Source organism: Taudactylus pleione, unplaced genomic scaffold, assembly GCF_031769625.1.
Source record: "Taudactylus pleione unplaced genomic scaffold, aTauple2 ptg003059l, whole genome shotgun sequence".
Taxonomy (NCBI): domain Eukaryota; kingdom Metazoa; phylum Chordata; class Amphibia; order Anura; family Myobatrachidae; genus Taudactylus; species Taudactylus pleione.
This window is the reverse complement of record NW_028287422.1, coordinates 97,093-122,241: the sequence shown is the minus strand read 5'-3', so window position 1 is coordinate 122,241 and position 25,149 is coordinate 97,093. Positions and strand designations below refer to the sequence as shown.

General features: G+C 52.5%; 1 protein-coding gene across 1 annotated transcript; it reads left to right on the top strand.

Annotated features, from left to right (window-relative positions):
- Positions 1-211: 211 nt before the first annotated feature.
- On the top strand, positions 212-23,985 carry SPAG8 (sperm associated antigen 8). The gene is made up of 3 exons (XM_088466407.1): positions 212-326; positions 3,025-3,087; positions 23,862-23,985. The coding sequence occupies exons 1-3, from the start codon at positions 261-263 to the stop codon at positions 23,982-23,984; spliced, it is 252 nt and encodes an 83-aa protein (XP_088322533.1). The 5' UTR covers positions 212-260; the 3' UTR covers position 23,985.
- Positions 23,986-25,149: the final 1,164 nt, after the last annotated feature.

Genomic DNA, 25,149 nt, shown 5'->3' with positions numbered 1-25,149 from the left:
TACTGTACTGATAACACATGGAGAGAGAGAGGAGAGGTGTGTACTGTACTGATAACACATGGAGAGAGAGGAGAGGTGTGTGCTGTACTGTACTGATAACACATGGAGAGAGAGGAGAGGTGTGTGCTGTACTGTACTGATAACACATGGAGAGAGAGGAGAGGTGTGTGCTGTGCTGTACTGATAACAGATTGTCTCGTTCCCGCAGCCAGGAAGCACTTGGAGAGTTATTCTCCCCTGCAGAACAGGTGCCAGTAACCATGTCTACCACTAAGAGAGACTATCACGTGGAGGGGTTTATACCGCAGCCCCCAGCCCCCAGGAAGGTAAGTCACCCAGTGAGTCTGGATGTGCCCCATGCACACACAGATACATTATTATAAAGTGCAGCGATTAAACAGACAGTTCATGAGTCTATTATTGCTCTTTTATTTACATGAAACCTAGAATCCTATGACTACCAATCTCCGTACTATGGCCCTGATTCAGACCCACTTGCAAGCGGCTGTCCGATCGATGGGTCGATGTTCTGCACTGAGCATGCGCACGACGGAGGGAGCTCCGTCGTGCGCATGCGCCAGACGCGACGAGCGAAGGAAAGTCCTTCGCTCGTTGTGTCTGATCAAAGGGGGCGTGCTGTCGATGTTGATTGACAGCACGCCCCCTTTGGTGGGCGTGCCGGGGGCGTGCCTCCCTGACGGGGGCGTTCCCACGGGAACGCCTCCCGTCAGAAGCCGGCCCACTGACATCACTAGTGATGTCAGTGGGAGTGATTTTGGCTCTGATAGAGCCAAAATCACTCCGGGGCTTGCGGTTGAAAACCTCAACCGCAGCCTCCGGCTCGCAGTTGCGATGGTCACGACCATCGCGCCCATCAAACTGCACGCTCGTATAGGCTGTGGGTGGTGACCCACAGCTATACGAGCGTCCAGGAGGACGCTCCATTTTTATGGAGGGCGGCCCTCATTCAGAGCGTGCGCTCTGCTCAGAGCGTACGGCTCTGAATGAGGGCCTATGTGCAATAAGTAGCTGAAAAGCATAGAACAAGGATTTCCCAGCGGGTCTGTGCTGCTAACGAGCGCCAGGAGCTAAGGATTACAGTATAGCCGCTGCTTTTGGATCCATGCGGTGTGCTTTATTTGGAACCACACCTGTCGAATCGAATAAGAAAAGTCATTCTTCACCTTGGACAGGTATTAGTACCATTGGGACCAGCACTCTAGGAGTGTTTCAATATAAACCATCGGCTAACTGATCCAAACATCCATTGATATATATAACCAGCGATATATATAACCAGCGATATATATAACCAGCGGTAAGAAACACCCAACTATATCATGAGGAAATTCACTTTTATTTCAAACGGATTCTAGAAGGTTTATCTGTTACTTTTAGGGTGAATACACACGGTCAGATCTGTCAGAGCAACGATGAACTGCGAACGATTTGAATGATTTTACCAACGATTTCATGAACTATGAACGATTTTTGCCTGTATTAAAATTAATGGAATTGTCCAAATCTGACTGCAAACACGTCAGATATAGTTACCTGACAAGCGGGAACGCACGTCGTTCATGTGACAAACATATCAGATTTTCCTTCAGATATGATCGATTTTTAAAATAGTTATTGTACATCTCTGAAGGAAAATCTGACTGTGCGTGTGCGCACTGTCACACTGACTGTGCGTCTCATTCAGACCCGCTCGCGAGCGCTGTACGCTCGCAAGCGGGTCGATGGTGCCCAAGTGGGCATGTGCACGACGGAGGGAGCTCCGTCGTGCACATGCGCGAGACCCGGCGAGCAACGGGGTAGCCGTCACTCGGGGTCTCGCACCAAAGGGGGCGTTCTGTCGATGGTGAGTGACAGCACGCCCCCTTTGGTGGGCGTGCTGGGGGCGTGCCTGCCAGACGGAGGTGTTCCCATGGGAACGCCTACCGCCTGATGCCGGCCCCACTGACATCACTAGTGATGTCAGTGAGAGTGATTTTGGCTCTGATAGAGCCAAAATCACTCCAGGACTTGCGGCAACGAGAAGCATGGTCTCGTCGCAAGCCCGATGGTCAAGACCATCGCGACCATCATCATGGACGCTCGCATAAGCTGTGGGTGGCAACCCACAGCTATGCGAGCATCCAAGAGGCCGCTCCAAATTTAGGTAGCCCGGCCCTGATTCAGAGTGAGCGCTCTGGTCAGAGCGTCCGGCTCCGAATTAGGCCCTGTGTGTGCACCGTTATACTGACTGTGCGTGTGCACCGTTATACTGACTGTGCGTGTGCACCGTTGTACTGACTGTGCGTGTGCACCGTTGTACTGACTGTGCGTGTGCACCGTTATACTCACTGTGCGTGTGCACCGTTATACTGACTGTGCGTGTGCGCACCGTCATACTGACTGTGTGCGTGTGCGCACCGTCATACTGACTGTGTGCGTGTGCGCACCGTTATACTGACTGTGCGTGTGCGCACCGTTATACTGACTGTGCGTGTGCGCACCGTTATACTGACTGTGCGTGTGCGCACCGTTATACTGACTGTGCGTGTGCGCACCGTTATACTGACTGTGCGTGTGCGCACCGTTATACTGACTGTGCGTGTGCGCACCGTTACTTGTTGCCAGTGATTCCTGCAATGTTTCATCTTATTAAGCTATATCTTAACACTGGCTTGAACCCTAATATATAGGAGATATTGTTCTATGCATTTTAGCTACTTATTGCACATAGGACGGAGATTGGTAGTCATTGGATTGTATGTTTCATGTAAGTAAAAGCACAATAATAGACTCTTCAACTGTGTCCTTTTGAGCGCTCCACTGTATTGTATTTGAATTGACCTGTAGCGAGCGGCCACAGACCTGTAGCGAGCGGCCATAGATACAGCTGATGTTGGGGTCACTGTGTTTTTGTATCCATGCACACACAGGCCTGGTGCTGTCTCAGGATGGCAGGCACCTTAGCAATGACACATTATGGGAGTACCAGCATTCATTAGTTTTGTCATTTTGTGTATTTGGCAGAGCCATGACAGTTGCAGTGAGCAGGCAGTGACCTTCTGGACGGAGAATGTGCGTAATATCACGGTAAGCTGCAGTCTGTAGGGTGCGGAGGAGGTGTAACTGCTCCCCCCAGTGCTGCTCTATGGCTTCCTCCCATGGGACCATCACTGGGTTATTCTGCCACCCGGCCACAGGGTGCCACCTCCCCCCCTCCCTTGCCACCTTAACCCCTCCCACCAGCCCCCCCCCCAAAGGCTCTTACTGCACCCACATTTTCACTGACACACTTGTTGGATGTAGCTGCTGCAGTAACTCTTTGCTGGTAAATTGTGTTTGATTCTCCTGTTCCTGGGGTCAAAGGTACAGGGTAGCTGGCAGAGCATCGTCTTGGGATGTTGGGTGACGCACATGGCGGCTGGGGAATAGATTAGATTGTTAGCTCTTGTCACAGGCTGTCTCTGGATATTGGTGCCTTGCAGTAATAGGAATAGTTGTGTTTATTGCTCAATAGTTCTTAGCAGAGCAGTTACACCCAGCTAAGGTGGTAATGGCCATATACAGATGTAATAGCTGTCTATGGGAGACCACCCATCCTCCCTTCCCGGAGACTTGCTTGGGGGTCTAGCTGCTTCCACCAGTGATGACACCTAGGTCCTGGGGCGGCAGCAGCCGCTGTGCTGGGATTTCCTCCCTGAGGCCTCCGGGGGGCAGCGTACTGCCAGAGCTCTGAGTGCGCACGTATGATGTCAGGTTAGCGCAGACGTTATGTTGTGAAAATGACACATGTGCCACTGACAGGTCTGTGATATGGAGACATAACTTGGTCACTTCCATAGGGGACACGGGCTTAGACCATGGGTATAGGGTGGAGCAGGAGAAGTCCGGGCACCACCTAGTTACACTTCTTCTCCCAGCAGCCCCGGCTCCCCCCCTATTTCCATGCTCCCAGTTAAGTTCTGGTGCCCGGCAGGAGCAGGCACGTGTTAGAGACTTCCCAGCAGTCTATACTTCTCTCATTTTTATTTACTTTTGTGGGCAGCGCTAGGCGTCCTATAGTATGCCCGCACTGCCGCTCCATCGGCGGCGGCACCGGTGAGCGGGTCAGTGACCTTGCGCGGTCCCCCAGCACACTCCGGGGAACCGCAGCCTGACGCTGGGGAAGGGAGCATGAACGGTGCTCTAAGGTAAGAGCGGCTCACTGTTACCGCCGGTGTGGGGAGACCACTAGGGTACATGCAATGGGGCGCTTCATTAGGAGGAGCCCTTGCCCTGGGGGATCTAGTTCAGCCAGGAGGAGGTAGGCTCTCCCCACCCTGCCCTTCTCCCGCTCCCTCACTGCCACAGCCATGCCTCCCAACTGTCACCCTGAGCGGCCATTTTACCCTGTGCCAGTTTCAGTCAGTGTATGGAAAGCAGTAACTGTCTCCTGTCTCCTCTCTGCGGTCAGGTTATACAGTAACGTCCTTCCTACAGACTGGGCTATGGTAATCTGAGCAGTAACTGGCTCCTGTCTCCTCTCTGCGGTCAGGTTATACAGTAACGTCCTTCCTACAGACTGGGCTATGGTAATCTGAGCAGTAACTGGCTCCTGTCTCCTCTCTGCGGTCATGTTATACAGTAACGTCCTCCCTACAGACTGGGCTATGGTAATCTGAGCAGTAACTGTCTCCTGTCTCCTCTCTGCGGTCAGGTTATACAGTAACGTCCTTCCTACAGACTGGGCTATGGTAATCTGAGCAGTAACGGGCTCCTGTCTCCTCTCTGCGGTCAGGTTATACAGTAACGTCCTCCCTACAGACTGGGCTATGGTAATCTGAGCAGTAACGGGCTCCTGTCTCCCCTCTGCGGTCAGGTTATACAGTAATGTCCTTCCTACAGACTGGGCTATGGTAAGCTGAGCAGTAACTGGCTCCTGTCTCCTCTCTGCGGTCAGATTATACAGTAACGTCCTTCCTACAGACTGGGCTATGGTAAGCTGAGCAGTAACTGGCTCCTGTCTCCTCTCTGCGGTCAGGTTATACAGTAACGTCCTTCCTACAGACTGGGCTATGGTAAGCTGAGCAGTAACTGGCTCCTGTCTCCTCTCTGCGGTCAGATTATACAGTAACGTCCTTCCTACAGACTGGGCTATGGTAATCTGAGCAGTAACGGGCTCCTGTCTCCCCTCTGCGGTCAGGTTATACAGTAACGTCCTTCCTACAGACTGGGCTATGGTAATCTGAGCAGTAACTGGCTCCTGTCTCCTCTCTGCGGTCAGGTTATACAGTAACGTCCTTCCTACAGACTGGGCTATGGTAAGCTGAGCAGTAACTGGCTCCTGTCTCCTCTCTGCGGTCAGGTTATACAGTAACGTCCTTCCTACAGACTGGGCTATGGTAAGCTGAGCAGTAACTGGCCAGTGATACAGGTATTTGTGTCATACATTTTATTTCTTCTGACGGCTACGGTGTGTACCTCCCCTGACGGCTACGGTGTGTACCTTCCTGGCCTGTAACGCTGCTTATTGTGGGATGAGGTCACATTCATCGATCTCCCCTTTTTATCGCACACAGTTATCCAAGGGCAAAGTACCCAGGGGTGCGGGTGCCTTAGTGTGGTGTAACTGCAGGACTTGTATCTCTGTACTTTCTCCTCGGCCTCTGTACCACAATGTGACCGGTGATTCGCACCCCGGAGTGTCAGTCAGCCAGGGGCTGGCTGGCAGCTTTTTTAGCCTGAGAGTCATATTCATGCAGGTGGCCCTGGCAGAGGAGTAGCGTGTAGCCAGGGTGCCCGGAGCATGTGCGTGCTATGGTGCCCCCCAAGTGTTCCAGGGAGGAGGCGGATCCATATGGGATTAATGTAAAGTCAAAATAAAGATTAGGGGCAGCCCCCTGTAGTGGTGCCCATATGCAGTGCCCCAGGAGAGGACCCCCTTATGCAGGCCTCCAGTAGTGCCCCCAGTAGTGATCCCCTTATGCAGTGCCCCCAGTAGTGGTCTTTCCTGTGCAGTGCCTCCAGTAGTAAGCCTCTTATATAGTGCCCCCAGTAGTGGTTCCCACCCCCATTGTAGTGCTCTCACACTTGCAGTGCCCCCAGTAGTAGTGCTCTCCCCTTTGTAGTGCCCCCAGTGGTAGTGCTCTCCCCCTTGTAGTGCCCCCAGTAGTAATATTTTCCCCCTTGTAGTGCCACCAGTAGTAGTGCTCTCCCCCTTGTAGTACCCCCAGTAGTAGTCCCCCCCCCTTGTTTTGCCCCCAGTAGTGCTTTCCCCCCCTGTAGTTCCCCCAGTAGTGCTCTCCCCCTTGTGGTTCCCCCAGTAGTGCTCTCCCCCTTGTGGTGCCCCCAGTAGTGCTTCCCCCCCACCCCCCCTTGTGGTTCCCCCAGTAGTGCTCTCCCCCTTGTGGTTCCCCCAGTAGTGCTCTCCCCCTTGTGGTTCCCCCAGTAGTGCTCTCCCCCTTGTGGTTCCCCCAGTAGTGCTCTCCCCCTTGTGGTTCCCCCAGTAGTGCTCTCCCCCTTGTGGTGCCCCCAGTAGTGCTCTCCCCCTTGTGGTGCCCCCAGTAGTGCTCTCCCCCTTGTGGTGCCCCCAGTAGTGCTCTCCCCCTTGTGGTTCCCCCAGTAGTGCTCTCCCCCTTGTGGTGCCCCCAGTAGTGCTCTCCCCCTTGTGGTGCCCCCAGTAGTGCTCTCCCCCTTGTGGTGCCCCCAGTAGTGCTCTCCCCCTTGTGGTGCCCCCAGTAGTGCTCTCCCCCTTGTGGTGCCCCCAGTAGTGCTCCCCCCCACCCCCCCCTTGTGGTTCCCCAGTAGCGCTCTCCCCCTTGTAGTGCCCCCAGTAGCGCTCTCCCCCTTGTAGTGCCCCCAGTAGCGCTCTCCCCCTTGTAGTGCCCCCAGTAGCGCTCTCCCCCTTGTAATGCCCCCAGTAGCGCTCTCCCCCTTGTAATGCCCCCAGTAGCGCTCTCCCCCTTGTAATGCCCCCAGTAGTGCTTCCCCCCCCACCCCGCCTTGTGGTAACCCAGTAGTGATCTCCCCCTTGTGGTGCCCCCAGTAGTGCAATGTGGTTCCCCCAGTAGTGCTCTCCCCCTTGTGGTTCCCCCAGTAGTGCTCTCCCCCTTGTGGTTCCCCCAGTAGTGCTCTCCCCCTTGTGGTGCCCCCAGTAGTGCTCTCCCCCTTGTGGTGCCCCCAGTAGTGCTCTCCCCCTTGTAATGCCCCCAGTAGTGCTCCCCCCCCACCCCCCCTTGTGGTTCCCCCAGTAGCGCTCTCCCCCTTGTAGTGCCCCCAGTAGCGCTCTCCCCCTTGTGGTGCCCCCAGTAGTGCTCTCCCCCTTGCAATGCCCCCAGTAGTGCTCCCCCCCACCCCCCCTTGTGGTGCCCCCAGTAGTGCTCTCCCCCTTGTGGTGCCCCCAGTAGTGCTCTCCCCCTTGTGGTGCCCCCAGTAGTGCTCTCCCCCTTGTGGTGCCCCCAGTAGTGCTCTCCCCCTTGTGGTGCCCCCAGTAGTGCTCTCCCCCTTGTAATGCCCCCAGTAGTAGTCCCCACCCCCCTTGTAGTTCCCCCAGTAGTGCTCTCCCCCTTGTAGTGCCCCCAGTAGTGCTCTCCCCCTTGTAATGCCCCCAGTAGTAGTCCCCACCCCCCTTGTAGTTCCCCCAGTAGTGCTCTCCCCCTTGTAGTCCAGTAGACACACATTCTAAAAAAAAAAAAAAACACTTACCTGAATCCCTGCCTCCGCCATCTGCTCCTCCGTTCGTCCTCCCGGGCCGGGCCGCTCTGCATTATGGGAGAGATGTCATGACGTCTCTCCCATTACCCACTGCAGGAGCCGGAAGATGGAGCGGCTCCTGCAGTGGGCACAGCAGCAGTCAGTGAGAGTCTGACACTCTCATTGGCTGCCACTCAAAACAAACACACAGCTGTCGGCGCTGGCGGCTGTGTGTTTGTCAGTCACTGTGTAGCGCTGACTGAACTCCATTAGGTCAGCGCTACACGCACGGTGCAGCTGTGTCACAGAGACTCAGACTGCCCGTGGCGCGCATGGCGATGTGGCCCAGGGGGCACATGGCACCCTGCCACTGCAGTCAGCCATGACATCCATCTGGAGCGGGCCTGGATACCTCTCTTATAGGTGAGGTTACAGCTGGCTAAGGACACACAGATTGGCATCCCCAGGGCCACAATGCCATCAGGATCTGGAACTCAGTCCTTTCGGACTTTCCATCCTCAGGTTAAGGCCAAGGTTCAGTCCTTTTCCAGACAGTCAGGAGCTAAGAAGGTCACAAAGCCCAAGAAGCATGCTTGGAGTACCAGGCGTCCAGCTGCCAAGCCCGACGCTAAACCCACAGCCTGACGGGGCGGGCCTCTCCTTGGGGGACCCCAAGGAGGGAGGCCGACTTCTTCAGTTCACCCAGTGTTGGTGGCATACCACAACAGACACGTGGTTAAGGGAAGTGGTCTCTCAAGGGTACGCCCTCTCCTTCAGCTACAGACCTCCTCATCAATTCTTCCCTACGGGACTTCAGATGGATCAGGAAAAGGCATTGGAACTGCAGAAAGTTATATGTTCTATGCTACTACAGGGAGTTATAGTTCCGGTACCTACTCCCCGAAGGGGAATGGGGTATTATTCCACCCTCTTTTTGGTTCCAAAACCGAATGGTACATACAGGCCTATCCTAAACCTCAAGTCCCTAAACAAGTTTCTCCGAGTGCCTCGGTTCAAAATGGAAACCCTGCGATCAATTATACTGGCTATGGAACCTGGGGATTTTATGTTGTCTCTGGACATTGAGGATGCCTACCTGCATGTCCCGATGGCTTCGGCTCACCAGAGGTACCTCAGGTTCGCAGTGTTACAACAACACTTCCAGTTTCAGGCCCTGCCGTTTGGACTGTCCACGGCACCCAGGGTGTTCACCAAACTTATGGCAGTGATGGCGGCCCAACGGCGGCTGCCGGGGGTTCCATCTGTTGCCCTACCTGGACGACCTACTATTGCTAGCCAGGTCTCCGGAATTACTACTTCAGCATCTACAGCTGACAATAACAGTTCTACAAAGCCACGGTTGGTTGATCGACTGGAAGAAGTCCTAGCTGACGCCCTCACAGAGGATGCTACCTCTTGGGGCATTATTGGATTCTCAGCAAGAGAGGATTTTCTTGACCAGGGACAAGATGACTACGCTGCAGCAGCATGTTCGCAGCTGCCTGCACAGTCGCCGGGTGTCGATTCACTCGGCAATACAGTTACTGGGCTGCATGGTGTCAACCTCCGACCTGGTGGAGTATGGCTAGTTCCATTCCCGGGCTCTACAGACACTGATCCTTTCCTGATGGGACGGATCTCCATGCTGCATACGAACCCAGTCATTGGTACGGTCTTCGGAGGTACGTCTGTCTCTGACTTGGTGGCTCCACACAAGTCACCCTACCAAGGGCCGCCCCTTTTGGATCCCGGAGTGGGTCCTTCTGACAACGGACACCTGTCCCCGGGGTTGGGGTGCAGTGACAGGTTCACACCTCTTCCAGGGAAGGTGGACAATAGAGGAGTCAGTGCTTCCACTAAACATATTGTAACTCAGGGCGGTTCTAAGGGCTCTTCAGCAAGCAAGGCTCATACTTCACGGAAAACCTGTGCAAGTCCAGTCAGACAACGCCACCACAGTGGCCTACATAAACCGCCAAGGAGGCACTCAAAGTCAGGCGGCACTAATGGAAGTGTCCAGCATCCTGACTTGGGCGGAGGAAAATGTCCCAGCCATATCGGCGGTGTTTATCCCGGGAGTCCTGAACTGGGAAGTGGACTTCCTAAGCCGTCGTGATGTACACCCAGGAGAATGGTCATTTCACCAGGAAGTATTTCATCTTCTGGTAAACAAGTGGGGACTTCTAATGGCATCTGTGCCCAAACACAAGTTGCCAAGGTATGGCTCAAGGACAAGAGACGTGGGGGCTCTGTTGGTAGACGCTCTGTCGGTCAAATGGACCTTCCAATTCGTGTACCTGTTTCCTCCATTCTCCCTTCTGCCTCGGGTGATTCGGAAGTTCAAGCAAGAAAGAGGCATGCTGCTGCTGGTGGCTCCAGCGTGGCCCAGACGTCACTGGTACACAGTTCTTTGCCTCAACGTCTGGACCTGTTGTCCCAAGGTCCTTGCATCTACCCGGACCTGAGTCGTCTTTCTTTGACGGCGTGGCTCTTGAGGCTACCCTCTTGAGTTCCAGGAGTTTTTCCAGCTCGGTGGTGAACACCATGCTTAAAGTCTCACAGAAGCAGGCTTGCGAGCTCTATCACAGTGTGTGGCACACATTCTTTGAATGGTGTCGTCCCAGAGGTTATAATCCACAAACATTTTTATTATCCAGGATTTTGGCATTCCTACATACGGGCTTAGATCACGGTCTTCGCCTTGCTTTTCTGAAGGTGCAGGTTTCTGCCCTGTCAGTACTGTTTCACCATAGGATTGCTACTCTTCCGGATGTACACACCTTTATGCAAGGTGTGCTTTGCATCCAACCCCCCTTTATCTCACCGGTGGCTCCTAGGGATTTGACTATGGTCTTTAGGGCTCTACAAGGACCGCCATTTGAACCACTGGGCTCAGTGGATTTAAAATGGCTCACAATTAAAACTGTTTCTTCTAGCCATTGCTTCGGCCAGAAGGGTATCAGATTAGGGGCCTCTTTCATGTCGCCCTCCCTTTCTGATTTTTCATAGGGACAGGGCGGTTCTTCGTACTCGCCCTGGTTTCCTACCTAAGGTGGTACCCAGCTACCACATTAATGAGGAAATTGTAGTACCAGCTTTTAACTCCCCAGACCTTTCAGCTGGTGAGGCCTCTTTGGATGTGGTACGTGCTCTAAAAACTTATGTGGACCCATACCAACTCATTTCGGAAGTCTGACTTGTTGTTTGTCCTTTTTGGTTTCCGAAAGAAAGGATGGCCTTGCCACTAAGCAGACTTTGGCAGGCTGGATTCGCCTGGCAATTTCAGAGGCTTACCTTCATGAGGGCCTTCCTGTACCGTCCTCTCTTAAGGCTCATTCTATTCTCTGTGTGTCCTTCGTGGGCAGCTCGTCATGGTGCCTCTGCTGTTCAGCTGTGCAAGGCGGCCACGTGGTCTACTGTCCATACATTCTTGAGGTATTATGCATTTGATACCTTTTGCCTCTCACGGTGCTTCCTTCGGACGGTGGATTCTCCTTTCTGAACAGGAGCGTCCCCACCCTTAAGGAGACTGCTTTGGGACATCCCCAATGTCTCCTATGGAGCCCTATGGACCCTGCAGTAGAAAATAAGATATGGTAAGACCTTACCTTTGTATTCTCTATTTCTACAAAGTCCATAGGGATCCACAGGGCTCCCGCCCTGTTGCACCTGTGCTGCAGATGGGCTGTGTTTTGGTCACCGGTTTTCCGTCTCCTTCTGTATGTGAGAATGTGATACTTGAGTATTCCAGTATTTCTTCCTTCTCTCTTCTCCTCCGGTTATTGGCTTGTTACGAAACTGAGGTGCCTTGGCCTGGGGGCGGGGCATAGGAGAGGTGCACAAATGTAACTATTGAGGTGCTCGACGACTGACGTTGTCAACCTATACCCCAAGGTCTCCTGTGGATCCCTATGGACTTCGTAGAAATAGAGATAACAAAGGTAAGGTCTTACCATATCTCTTATTTTTCGCTCCTTTCCTCGGAGGGAAGGATCAAGGGCCAAACTTTCTCAAGGCTCCAGGTGACTCTTCCATGTCCCAAGCTAAACAGCCCCGGTCTATCAGTAATCCTACCTCTAGGCCTACTGACAGGCTTGCGATTAACTAGGCAGACCTCCACCTAGGGGGGTCCCAGCATGGGAGGCTGACTCTTCCTGTTTCCATCACCTGGATGGCGACCGTGCAGGATGCTTGATGGTGAGGGTCTCTCTCCTGCAGCTACGCTATAGCCTTTCAGGAAAGACCTTAGATCCTATATATTTCATCTAGGGTGAAAGCCAATATGGCCTTGGGGTTAAGGCGAATGCTTTAAATGGCAGTGGTCCAGGGTTCAGATCCCACCACAGGCCAATGTTATTTAGTACTCTGGTCTCGTCCTGCTGGCCTCCTGAGTGTGTTCTAGCTCCCCTTAGAAAGGTAAGGACTTTTTGCAAGTCTCCTCTTTGTTCACCTGGAATTCCTCAACACATTGAGTCTCTCTCTCCACCATTCTGGAATTGGCTCTGGGGAATCTCAGGCCCTCCTTGCATTTCCGGAAAGCCTATTTGGAGTTTCCTATCCGGCCCAGTCTTGCGGTCCAAGAGGAGCATTCCCATAAGTCATGGCCTTGCTAGCTTACAGGGTTCAGTGGGTCTTCCTCATACCAGAAGAGCTTGGAACCTATAGGCCGGGATTCACAAGCTTTTTAGTCATCACCGAGTGTCCATTCAGAGCCTGGGCTCGTTTGTCTCCACATCCGTCATGGCGGATTTTGCCAAGTTTCACTCCCGGCGTCTTCAGATGGAGGATGGTCCCTGTGGAACAGGTCCCACCGATAGCTCACACCTTCTTGGGAGGTTCGGCTCGCCCTTTTGTGGTACAGACGTCCCGCTTGATTAGGGGTCACCCTCTTCGGGATTCCACATTGGGTACAACCTTCCAGGGTCAGTGAATTCCGTGAGCCGGGTGCCGTTCAACTTTGCGGATCTCCGACCAATCTTCTGAACCCTCTGCCTGGCTCGGCTGGTCCTGCAGAATGGTCCGGTCCAGGTACAATTCGATAACGTGACTGCCATCGCCTACATAAACAGGAGAGTCGAGTTCTCATTTGGGCAGTGTTTTAACTTTTGGCACGGTCGGTAGTCTTCCTTCAGAGTCCGGGTTAGGGAAGAGCGCTTCCTCGGCCCCCTGGGCATCTTCCCAGGTGAATAGGGGCTTTGTCCAGACTCCTTTCGGATCCTAGTTCTTCTCTGATTGTAGCCTGTCATCGCCTTGGTGGCATCTCTGCACGAACACAGACTATCGAGGTACTGCTTCCGTACAAGGGTTCTGGAAGCCCTTCGGGTGGAAGTTTTGCCAGTCCTGCAGGAGTTCATTCTCACGTATGTCTTCCCTCCGATTTTGTGGATTCCGCAGGTCTTCTGCAGGTTGCAGTGGGAGGGAGGCAATGGCAATCCTGGTTGCCCCCTATGGGCCTTGGTGAGCTTGATATGTAGATCTTCTATCAACACTCTGCGTGTATCTTCCTTCTGGCCGGATCTTCTGTCTCTGGGCCCGTGTTTCTATCCGCACCTGGCCCCTCTTGTTGCTCTTGACTCAGTCTTGAGTACTTCAGAGTTCTTCAAGTCGGTCATTTGTACTATGCTGCTTGCCCGGACGTTCTTCTCTGCAAGACTGTCACTGCTTGTCCTCTACGAATTTGGTAGATGGGACTGGCCGGATTCCACACGGGCTCAGTTTGACTTTCCGTCATGTTTCAGTGATGGCGGTCCTTCTGTTCTTTCTTTATAGTCTGATTTTATTTTTCCACCGGATTGTACTTGGGAGGTTCATCAGCGGCGCTTCGGCTGAGCCCGGGTCCTCTGGCCATACTTTATTCTGGTTTTGTTCATTTGACACCTTTACTGCTGCGCAAGCTGCTTTTGGCCGAAGGGATTTTCAGCGCAGCTCTAGCGCGTCCCCTCCCGTAATGGCATAGCTTTGGGACATCCCACGGTCTAAGCCTTTGTCCGTTATGGATTGTGTAGAAGGAAAGAGGACTTATGTCTTACCTGGTTAAGTCCTTTTCTTCGAACTCACTCCATGGGGGACATAAGCCGCCCACCCTGACGCACCGGGCTGGCAGGGATTTTTACTCTGTTCCAGTCCTCCTTCAGCGTTCCGGGGTGTTGTACCAGTATGTGTAGGTTGCTTTTCCTTCTCTTCCTTGCTCCTGCCTTGGGCTTGCGAACATAACTGGCCTGGGGTGGGGTATAGGGGGGGTGGTGCCAGGACTCCTGGAAGAAGTGAAACTAGTAGGTGCCCAGACTCCTCTGCTCCACCTTATACCCATGGTCTAAGCCTGTGTCGCCTGTGGCGTTCGAAAAGGACTTAACCATGTAAGACAGAAGTGCTCTTTTCTGATACATAGGTCATTTCTTATGGTGGGGTGACTTCCTACTGGACTCTGTAGGTCATTATATGATGGTGACCGTATATATTATATGTAGTTAACACTACATAGTTTCTATACCCTGCATCCCTGTAATGGTTGGACAAATCGCTAGATAAAGGTTACATGTGGATGGATTATTTTAACAGTTACGAATATATATGGCGAGAGACGGATTGCTGGGATCTTCATGGTATCGCTCACATCTGATGACAGGAGCATTTACTAATCGCTTCGTAGCTGGTGATCAATACGTCGTCTGTATCTGAGGTCACTGTCCTGTAGTGATACGTACAAGATGTCACCTGTCCCCCTGAGGTCACTGTCCTGTAGTGATATGTACAAGATGTCACCTGTCACCTGTCCTCTGTATCTGAGGTCGCTGTCCTGTAGTGATATGTACAAGATGTCACCTGTCCTCTGTATCTGAGGTCACTGTCCTGTAGTGATATGTACAAGATGTCACCTGTCCCCCTGAGGTCACTGTCCTGTAGTGATATGTACAAGATGTCACCTGTCCTCTGTATCTGAGGTCACTGTCCTGTAGTGATATGTACAAGATGTCACCTGTCCTCTGTATCTGAGGTCACTGTCCTGTAGTGATATGTACAAGATGTCACCTGTCCTCTGTATCTGAGGTCACTGTCCTGTAGTGATATGTACAAGATGTCACCTGTCCTCTGTATCTGAGGTCGCTGTCCTGTAGTGATATGTACAAGATGTCACCTGTCCCCCTGAGGTCACTGTCCTGTAGTGATATGTACAAGATGTCACCTGTCCTCTGTATCTGAGGTCGCTGTCCTGTAGTGATATGTACAAGATGTCACCTGTCCCCCTGAGGTCACTGTCCTGTAGTGATATGTACAAGATGTCACCTGTCCCCCTGAGGTCACTGTCCTGTAGTGATATGTACAAGATGTCACCTGTCCTCTGTATCTGAGGTCACTGTCCTGTAGTGATATGTACAAGATGTCACCTGTCCCCCTGAGGTCACTGTCCTGTAGTGATATGTACAAGATGTCACCTGTCCCCCTGAGGTCACTGTCCTGTAGTGATATGTACAAGATGTCACCTGTCCTCTGTATCTGAGGTCGCTGTCCTGTAGTGATATGTACAAGATGTCACCTGTCCTCTGTATCTGAGGTCACTGTCCTGTAGTGATATGTACAAGATGTCACCTGTCCCCCTGAGGTCACTGTCCTGTAGTGATATGTACAAGATGTCACCTGTCCTCTGTATCTGAGGTCATTGTCCTGTAGTGATATGTACAAGATGTCACCTGTCCTCTGTATCTGAGGTCATTGTCTTGTAGTGATATGTACAAGATGTCACCTGTCCCCCTGAGGTCACTGTCCTGTAGTGATATGTACAAGATGTCACCTGTCCTCTGTATCTGAGGTCGCTGTCCTGTAGTGATAGGTACAAGATGTCACCTGTCCTCTGTATCTGAGGTCACTGTCCTGTAGTGATATGTACAAGATGTCACCTGTCCCCCTGAGGTCACTGTCCTGTAGTGATATGTACAAGATGTCACCTGTCCTCTGTATCTGAGGTCGCTGTCCTGTAGTGATAGGTACAAGATGTCACCTGTCCCCCTGAGGTCACTGTCCTGTAGTGATATGTACAAGATGTCACCTGTCCCCTGTATCTGAGGTCACTGTCCTGTAGTGATATGTACAAGATGTCACCTGTCCTCTGTATCTGAGGTCACTGTCCTGTAGTGATATGTACAAGATGTCACCTGTCCCCCTGAGGTCACTGTCCTGTAGTGATATGTACAAGATGTCACCTGTCCCCCTGAGGTCACTGTCCTGTAGTGATATGTACAAGATGTCACCTGTCCTCTGTATCTGAGGCCATTGTCCTGTAGTGATATGTACAAGATGTTACCTGTCCTCTGTATCTGAGGTCACTGTCCTGTAGTGATATGTACAAGATGTCACCTGTCCTCTGTATCTGAGGTCATTGTCCTGTAGTGATATGTACAAGATGTCACCTGTCCTCTGTATCTGAGGTCATTGTCTTGTAGTGATATGTACAAGATGTCACCTGTCCCCCTGAGGTCACTGTCCTGTAGTGATATGTTCAAGATGTCACCTGTCCCCCTGAGGTCACTGTCCTGAGAGAGTGGGGATATCCTGGACCTGGGTGTTGATGATGAGCATATACTGATCCTTCATACTGCAAGTTACACAAGATGCACTTCACAACTCTTATCTCATCATTTATGCAATCAGCAACGCTATCTTCTCTCTTTACTGCAGACACCCTCTCACTACCCTCCTTCACCCCCGCCACCATGGATGAAGTCCACGTCCTCCTCTCCTGTTTCCCTTCCTCCTCCTGGCCCTTTGACCACATGCCCCCTCCCATCTCCTCCAGTCTTTGACCTATCGCTCTGTAACTTTGCCACCGAGATCCATCCACCTGGCTTCCCATCTCTCCACTGAACCTGCCCTCATCAAGGTCAGCAATGACCTTCTCACAGCCAAATCCAAGGGCCACTTCTCTTTCCAAATCCTCCTCCATCTGCCTGCTGCCTAAGATACTGTCCACCACACTTGCCACGCCATTGGCCTCCGCAACTTGGTACTTTCCTGGTTCACCTCCTACCTGTCTCTACCATGGACTCCAGCTCTCCCTCACTTCCTGTACGTATAGGCGTTTCCCAAGGGTCCCTTCTCTGCTCCCCCTACACCTCTTCCTCTGAAGGGTTTCCATACCTTCTATACACTGATGACCGTCCTCTCTATACTGTGTCTCCAGCTGCCTGTCTGCCGTCTCCTCCTGGATGTCTCTGCGCTTCCTGGGTCCCCTTAACCTCTCCCACTCTCACTACTAATAACGTCCCCCTTTGTTATGTCCTCCAAGTCCGTTGCCTCCGTTTCATCCGCGACCTCTGCTTTTTGCTTCACTCCCCACATTCACCTGCTACTTCCACTATCAGATCCCCGGACTCCAACCATTCCTTTCCCCAGATACACTCTCATTTCCTGCGCAGGCTACTGTGACCCCCTCCTCACTTGTCTTCCTCTTCCTCACCTCTCCCCACTAAAATCTGTTCTACTGCTGCCTCACCCACCGTAGGGCGTCTGCCCCGCCTTCCCTCTGCACCACGCACCACTAGCTCTGGCTCCCTCAGTTCAAACTCATCACACTCGCTTACAGAACTTAAACCCCTTCGGCCCTCTCTGCAGCCCTCTCCGCGCCTCCTCGGACTAATGCCTCTGCTCTGCTGGTCACCTCACATGCTGGACTAAAAGTACCCTGATCCCAGTCAGACTCTACCAACCCCCACAGCTTTGAAGGTGACATCAAAATGTACCTTTCCTTCTTCAGGGTCCATAGGGGTCCACATGGTTGACCTTGGGGTATAGCTGGATCTGGATCCACGGGCACCACGCAGTGAAAAGCTTTAGCTCTCAGGATGCACTGGGTCCATCCTCTATACCCCGAGCCACAGGAACCACCATTTACGTTGGTGCCCGGTCGGAGTCGGGTCACTGTTTGCGCAGGGCGGGCTCATCAGCAATCCCTAAGCTTATTTTTATTTTTATGAGTTTTCAGTTTATTTTACTTTTAAACTCTTCAGAGCAGCAGCATCGGACTGTCTATTGGACGTACAAGATGCCGCTCCGTCACCCCGTCGTCGCCACGACACCAGTACAGATCTGGGGATCTAGGCGGGACCCCAGAGTCTGTGCTAGCCGCGCTCTGCGGGCTCCCCGGACAGCTGCCGGATTTACGGGGACAGGTAAGGTCGCTGGTCACCACTTGTCCACTAGACCACCAGGGAGCTTTGATGGCAGCGGGAGCCGGTGTCCCTGGGGTTAATAGCCAGCCAGGGGAGGCAGCCTTCCCTGTTTAGCAGCTCCTCAGCTCAGCGCGCCTTTCCGCTTGGGTCTGGCGTTTCTAAGCTATGGCCACACCCCCTCTGAGGTCTCCGGCGGCCATCTTTTCCTTGGTGGCAGCGCAGATCGCTTCGTGCAGACCAGTCCCCCTGTATATCTCTCCCCTGGTAGGACAGTGTACACAGCACTATAGCTCTCCCAGACACTGAATCTGGGCAGGGTGATTGTAGTGACAAGGTGCAGTGATTATTACTTTCTGCATTGTATGTGACTATTGCTAGTGCTGACTGTGCCTTTAGTTCTGATACTGTCAGTCTATACCTATCCCTTTCCTTCTCCTACGGCCCTGACAGGTGTGTGTGGGAAGGGCTTTTCTCTGATCTCACATATATAAATTCAAGTATTTGTGAGGTCTGTCACATACAGTTGTGTGCTACACGGTGCCATATTAGTGGACCTGTGTGTTGCATGCTTGTGGGTTCCACAGTTTGGCACTCCAGACTTTCCATTTTTTTTAAGATATATATTCATTTAGTCAGCCATGTCTTATGAGGAAGTTGAGTGCTCCACGGCTCCCACTCTGCTCTCCTGCAGACGCTGCGTCGCAGGGGTAAATATGGAGGATTTATCTCAGGATGGGCTTTGTGTGAGGTGCCATCAGTTGCCTGGTCCCTCCAAACCCCCAACTATGGGACAGGACCCTCCTTGGGCGGTGTTTTCTCAGGTGCTGGCCTCCATCGCGGATTGCCTGGCAGTCCTGGCTGTTCTCCCCCGTATGGGGTTACCCCAAACAGCCATCCTCCCCTCTCAGGTTATCCCGCAATTATTGCAGTCTACTCCTGGGCCTCAGACTGTTGCTCCCTATCAGGGATTACCGCTCTATATGCAGTCTCCTCCGGTACCTCAACAGTCTGTCATTCTTTTCCAGGGACCTCCGCAAGCTGTTCAGCCACCTTGGATGGATGTTTTCTCTAGTACAGTCCAGAGTTTGGCGGCCTCTTCTTCAGCCTTTCAGACCATGTACTGGAGTGGCAAGCCTCAGAAGGCGTCTAAACGTGCTCTTATGTCATCCCAGTCTACGCAACTGTCAGACACGGTGCGTCCTCGGATGATGGGGAAATGCCTGAGGGGTCTGATCCTGATTCTCTTGTCCGGGAGGTGGATCCTAAATCCTCTTATTAATGTGCCAGCATTGGTACGGGCGGTTCAATCCATACTTTATATTATAGAGGATGACACTCCGGCCCCTAAATCCAAATACCCGAATTTCAAACAGGCAAAAGTGACTTCGGCAGTTTTTCCTCTCTCTGACCAGCTGACAGACCTCATGGTGGAGGCTTGGCAATCGCCTAGTAAGAGGTTTCAGCTGCAACAACGTTTAGCTTCTAGTTATCTGTTTCCTGCAGGTAATTTATTCTCTCTCGGGCTGTGGCCCGTCCGTCCATGGCTATATCCTGGGTGGCTAAGGCCATTGAGAGCTGGGCCAATGTGCAGGAGGATACATTCCCTGAGGAGGCTGCTGAGGCTCAAAGGTCTTTAGTGGGCCATATGAGAGATGCAGCTGCCTATATTGGTGAGGCAGCCTCCAGAGTCTCGGCCGCAGCCATGTCTGCTCGCCGCTCTTTGTGGTTATGCTCCTGGAGGGCGGATGCTGTTTCCAAAAATGGCCTGGAGGCCTTGCCCTTCAATGAGGAGATATTGTTTGGCCTAGACCTGGACAAAATTGTTGACACCCTCGCAAAGTCTAAGTCCAGTTTTTCTGCCATCAGCAAAGGCTAGGACCTCTGCATATCATTCCTTTCGTTCTCAGGGGAAGTCCAAAGGTCAGTCCTTCCCTAGGCAATCGGCGGCCTAAGAAACAAGCCTGGAAGGCTAGACGCCCTACTTCCAAGCCGGAGGATAAACCCTCAGCCTGAAGGGACGGGCCTCCTTCTGGGGGATCCCAGAGTGGGAGGCCGGCTTCTTCAATTCGCCCAGTACTGGTGCAACACCACCACAGATGCTTGGGTACGAGAAGTGGTCTCTCAGGGGTACGTCCTTTCCTTTCATCACAGACCTCCCCACCAGTTTTTCTGCATGAGCCCGCCTCTGGACGAGACCAAGGCCTTGCAGATTTAGGGAGCCATAGAGTCCTTGCTGAAAGCAGGGGTAATTGTTCCAGTTCCGTTTTCTCAGCGCGGGACGGGTTACTACTCTACTCTCTTTCTGGTTCAGAAAGCAAATAGGTCTCATCGGCCTTTCCTAAACAAAGTCTCTGAACAAGTTCCTCAGAGTGCCCAAATTCAGGATGGAAACTTTGCGATCCATCACTCTGGCTATGGAACCTGGGGATTACATGGTCTAACTGGACATTCAGGATGCCCACCTTCATGTTCCCATAGCGCGTTCCCACCAGTGGTATGCGCATTCCCACCAGTGGTATCTGCAGTTTGCTATACTGCAGCAACACTTCCAGTTTCGGGCGTTGCCCTTTGGCCTCTCCACGGCTCCAAGGGCATTCAACAAAATTATGACTGTCATGGATGCCCATCTACGGAGTCATGGTATACGGCCTCTGCTGTATCTCAACAACCTCCTATTGCTGGCGGGCTCTCCTGAAGTACTTCTACAACATCTACACCTGACGATCGCTTGTTTGCAAGTGCACGGGTGGCTGATAAATTGGAAAAAGTCCTCCCTAATTCCTCTCAGAGGATGGTTCATTTGGGAGCCCTTATGGATTTTCATCAGCAGAGGATCTTGCGCAGTTCCCTGAACAGTTGCTGGGTGTCTGTTCACTCGGCAATGCGGGTTCTAGGGTTCATGGTGTCCGCATTTGACATGGTGGAATATGCCCAGTTCCATTCCAGGCCCTTGGAGGGGCTGATTCTATCCAAATGGAACAGGTTACCACATCGGATCAGGACTCAGATGCTGGTGCTGTCTCCGGAGGTGAGCCTGTCTCTGTCTTGGTGGCTTCAGACATCTCATCTCACCAGAGGTCGAACCTTTTGGATCCCGGACTGGGTTCTTCTGACAACAGATGCCAGTCTCCAGGGTTGGGGTGCAGTGACAGGTCCACATTCGCTTCAGGGCCGTTGGACAGCAAAAGAAGCGATTCTCCCAATCAACCTTCTGGAACTTCGGGCCGTGTACTGGGCCTTCCAGTTGTCAAGTCACGTTCTTCAAGGAAAAGCCGTGCAGCTTCAGTCCAACAACGCCACCACAGTGCCGTACTTCAACCATCAAGGGAGATCTATCAGTTGGGCAGCGGTGACAGAGGTGTCACGCATCCTGTCTTGGGCAGAGTGCCACCTTCCGGCCATTTCAGCAGTGTTCATTCCAGGAGTCCTCAATTGGGAAGCAAACTTCCTCAGCCTTCATGATGTGCATCCTGGGGAATGGCCTCTTCACCAAGAGGTGTTTCATGTCCTTGTAGACAAATGGGGCCTGCCGGAGGTGGACCTACTGGCTTCCCATTCCAATCACAAGTTGCCAGTGTACAGGTCCAGAACAAGAGATGCCAAAGCAAGCTTTTGGATTCTCTGTCGGTGTGATGGACCTTCCAGTTTGCATATCTATTCCCTCCGATATCCCTGCTTCCTCGAGTTATTCTGAAATTCAAGCACGACAGCGGCACGATCCTGCTGGTGGCTCCGGCTTGGCCCAGACATCCTTGGTACTCAGATCTTCGGAGTCTCTCCATCGACACTCCGTTCCTACTGCCTCTACATCCAGACCTGTTGTCTCAGGGTCCCTGCCTTTACCCAGATCTGGGTCGTCTGTCTTTGACGGCGTGGCTTTTGAGACATCCATCTTTAGGTCCAAGGGCTCCTCTACAGTAGCTCTGTCATCAGCACGATGCTTCGGCCACAGAAGCCTGCCTCAGCCAGGATCTACCACAGAGTGTGACATACCTATTTCAGTGTGGCACGAGAAATTACATCCTCAAGTGTTTCATATTTCTAGGATTTTGGCATTCCTTCAGTCTGGTTTGGACCTACACCTGGCCTCGTTAAAAGTCCATGTTTCTGCACAGTGTGGTTCCAGCGAAGGATAGCTCCGCTACCCGATATGCACACCTTTTTTCCAAGGCGCCCTGAGGATTCAGCCTCCCTTTTGTTCCCCCAGTGGCTCCTTGGGATTTGGCGGTAGTTCTTCGGGCCTTCCAGGGTCCTCCATTTGAACCACTAGAGTTGGAGGAACTCAAATGGTTGACTACTCAGACTTTCTTCTAGCGATTTGATTCGGCAAGGAGGGTTCAGAATTGGGGACGCTCTCTTGACGTCCTCCCTTTCTGATATTTCACAAGGACAGGGCGGTGCTTTGCACTCGTCCAGGATTTCTACCTACAGTGGTTTCTAATTTCCACATTAATCAGGAAATTGTTGTATCGGCCCTTCAGTCACCTGATCTCTCAGCTGGTGAGGCCTCCTTGGATGAGGTCTGTGTAGTCAGGATTTTTATGGAGTGGACCAGTTCCCTTCGGAAATCGGATTCCTTATTTTTACTCTATGGATTTCACAAGAGGGGATGGCCAGCCAACAAACACATTTTGGCTAGATGGCTTCATATTGGCTATTTCAGAGGCTTCTACATGGGTGGGCCTGACTGTTCCGACTTCTGTTAAGGCTCATTCTACTCGGTCTGTGGGCCCTTCGTGGGCAGCTCGCCGTGGCGCCTCAGCTGTTTAGCTGTGTAAGGCGGCCACATGGTCTTCCATTCAGACCTTTCTGAGGTTTTATGATTTTGACACCTTTTTGCAACTCAGGATGCTTCCTTTGGGCGCCGGATTCTCCTCTCAGCGCAGGAGCGTGCCCGCCTTAGTTGAACTGCTTTGGGACATCCCCAAGGTCAACCCTGTGGAACCCCTATGGACCCTGAAGAAGAAAATGAGAGCTATGGTAAGAACTTACCTTTGTTATCTCTTTCTTCAGAGTCCACAGGGCACCCGCCCTGACGCACCTGGCTTCATATGGGCTGTTACTGATCACCGGTTTTCCGTCTCCCTTTCTGTGAGTATGGTTCTTGTGTGTTCCAGTCTTCCTTGTCTCTGTTGTTCCTCCTCCGGCCTTGGCTACTTACCAACTGAGGTGCCTGTGGCTCGGGGACAGGGTATAGAGGAGGATGTACCCAGTGCATCCTGGGAGCTAAAGCTTTTAACTGCGTGGTGCCCATGGATCTAGAACCAGCTATACCCCGAGGTCAACCCTGTGGACCCTATGGACTTCGAAGAGAGATAACAAAGGTAAGTTCTTACACTTTACTAAAAAATGAGCGAGATGGTAATAGCCCCCCCATACTCTTCTTCTTTTTCCATCCTCCATATATATTCCCAGTTCACCCCTTTATCTTGGCATGTTCTTCCCCTAGCACTATCCTTGCCTGTGCTCCGTCCCTGTTTCCTATACCCCTTCAGCCTCTTGGGCTGTTTGCTTGTCCACCCGTTGGGTTTGGCTGATTCCTGCCGTGACTGCCCCTGCTAGCTTCAGAACCCTGTTATCTGTCCTTCCCTGTCTGAGCTGTTATTCAGTACTTGATACGGTCTGTACCCTGTACGGTGATGTGTAGGCTTTGTGGCGCCTTATGAACAAAAGTGAATAATAACAAAACTGCCTGATGAGATGCTTTGAATGTTTCCTGCACGTTGTATGAGATCTCTCTGCTCCGAGGTTTCAGGATTTATCTCTATGACCTGATATTTGCTGTGCAGGAGTCATCTGGGAACCGCAGAGGAAATATAGGAGCTGCGAAGCGTAAAGTTATTCTGTGCAAGAAAACCTGAAAGTGCTCCCCAGATCTCCTGCCCGGTCTGTGCTCCCTATATGCACCTGTACTACTGTACATTGCCATGTTGCTGGGTGTTTTATACTTCTGGTAGTGCAAAATATAATAATGGAAATAGTTCCTAGAAAATATATAACTAAAACACTCTGTCTGTCTTTCCTGTATAGGGAGTATCAGACAGCAGAGCAAGAGACACTCCATTCAAAAAGAGTTCAGCATTTACAACACCAATATCTCATTATCTGGATCAACCAGTTCCTCAGAGCCTGGAGAACTTTCCCAATATGTAACATGGAGAACGTCCCAGGGAGTTATCCCGCAGCCTGGAGACCTGTCCCAGTGAGTTATCCCGAAGCCTGGAGACCTGTCCCAGGGAGTTATCCCGCAGCCTGGAGACCTGTCCCAGGGAGTTATCCCGCAGCCTGGAGACCTGTCCCAGGGAGTTATCCCGCAGCCTGGAGACCTGTCCCAGGGAGTTATCCCGCAGCCTGGAGACCTGTCCCAGGGAGTTATCCCGCAGCCTGGAGTCCTGTCCCAGGGAGTTATCCAGCAGCCTGGAGTCCTGTCCCAGGGAGTTATCCAGCAGCCTGGAGTCCTGTCCCAGGGAGTTATCCCGCAGCCTGGAGTCCTGTCCCAGGGAGTTATCCCGCAGCCTGGAGTCCTGTCCCAGGGAGTTATCCCGCAGCCTGGAGTCCTGTCCCAGGGAGTTATCCCGCAGCCTGGAGTCCTGTCCCAGGGAGTTATCCCGCAGCCTGGAGTCCTGTCCCAGGGAGTTATCCCGCAGCCTGGAGTCCTGTCCCAGGGAGTTATCCCGCAGCCTGGAGTCCTGTCCCAGGGAGTTATCCCGCAGCCTGGAGTCCTGTCCCAGGGAGTTATCCCGCAGCCTGGAGTCCTGTCCCAGGGAGTTATCCCGCAGCCTGGAGTCCTGTCCCAGGGAGTTATCCCGCAGCCTGGAGTCCTGTCCCAGGGAGTTATCCCGCAGCCTGGAGTCCTGTCCCAGTAGATAAGACGGAGGACGTCCCAACAAGTTACCCGGCATTACGGAGACCTCTGCCAGGATGTAAGACGGAGGACGTCCCAACAAGTTACCCGGCATTACGGAGACCTCTGCCAGGATGTAAGACGGAGGACGTCCCAACAAGTTACCCGGCATTACGGAGACCTCTGCCAGGATGTAAGACGGAGGACGTCCCAACAAGTTACCCGGCATTACGGAGACCTCTGCCAGGATGTAAGACGGAGGACGTCCCAACAAGTTACCCGGCATTACGGAGACCTCTGCCAGGATGTAAGACGGAGGACGTCCCAACAAGTTACCCGGCATTACGGAGACCTCTGCCAGGAAGTAAGATATTAAAAAATCCCATTAAGTTGTACCTGTCCAGTAAATAATCCTGCAGTGTGGACAACTCTCCCAATATGTTAGTCTCATCATCCCACCAAATGATCCCGCTG

What these genes read in the sequence shown, in the direction of transcription:
- SPAG8 (XM_088466407.1), top strand. Translation starts at nt 261, where the DNA reads ATGTCTACCACTAAGAGAGACTATCACGTGGAGGGGTTTATACCGCAG. An exon ending in AGCCCCCAGCCCCCAGGAAG is followed by an intron (nt 327 to 3,024) that starts GTAAGTCACCCA and finishes TGTATTTGGCAG; the next exon opens with AGCCATGACAGTTGCAGTGA. An exon ending in AGAATGTGCGTAATATCACG is followed by an intron (nt 3,088 to 23,861) that starts GTAAGCTGCAGT and finishes TTTCCTGTATAG; the next exon opens with GGAGTATCAGACAGCAGAGC.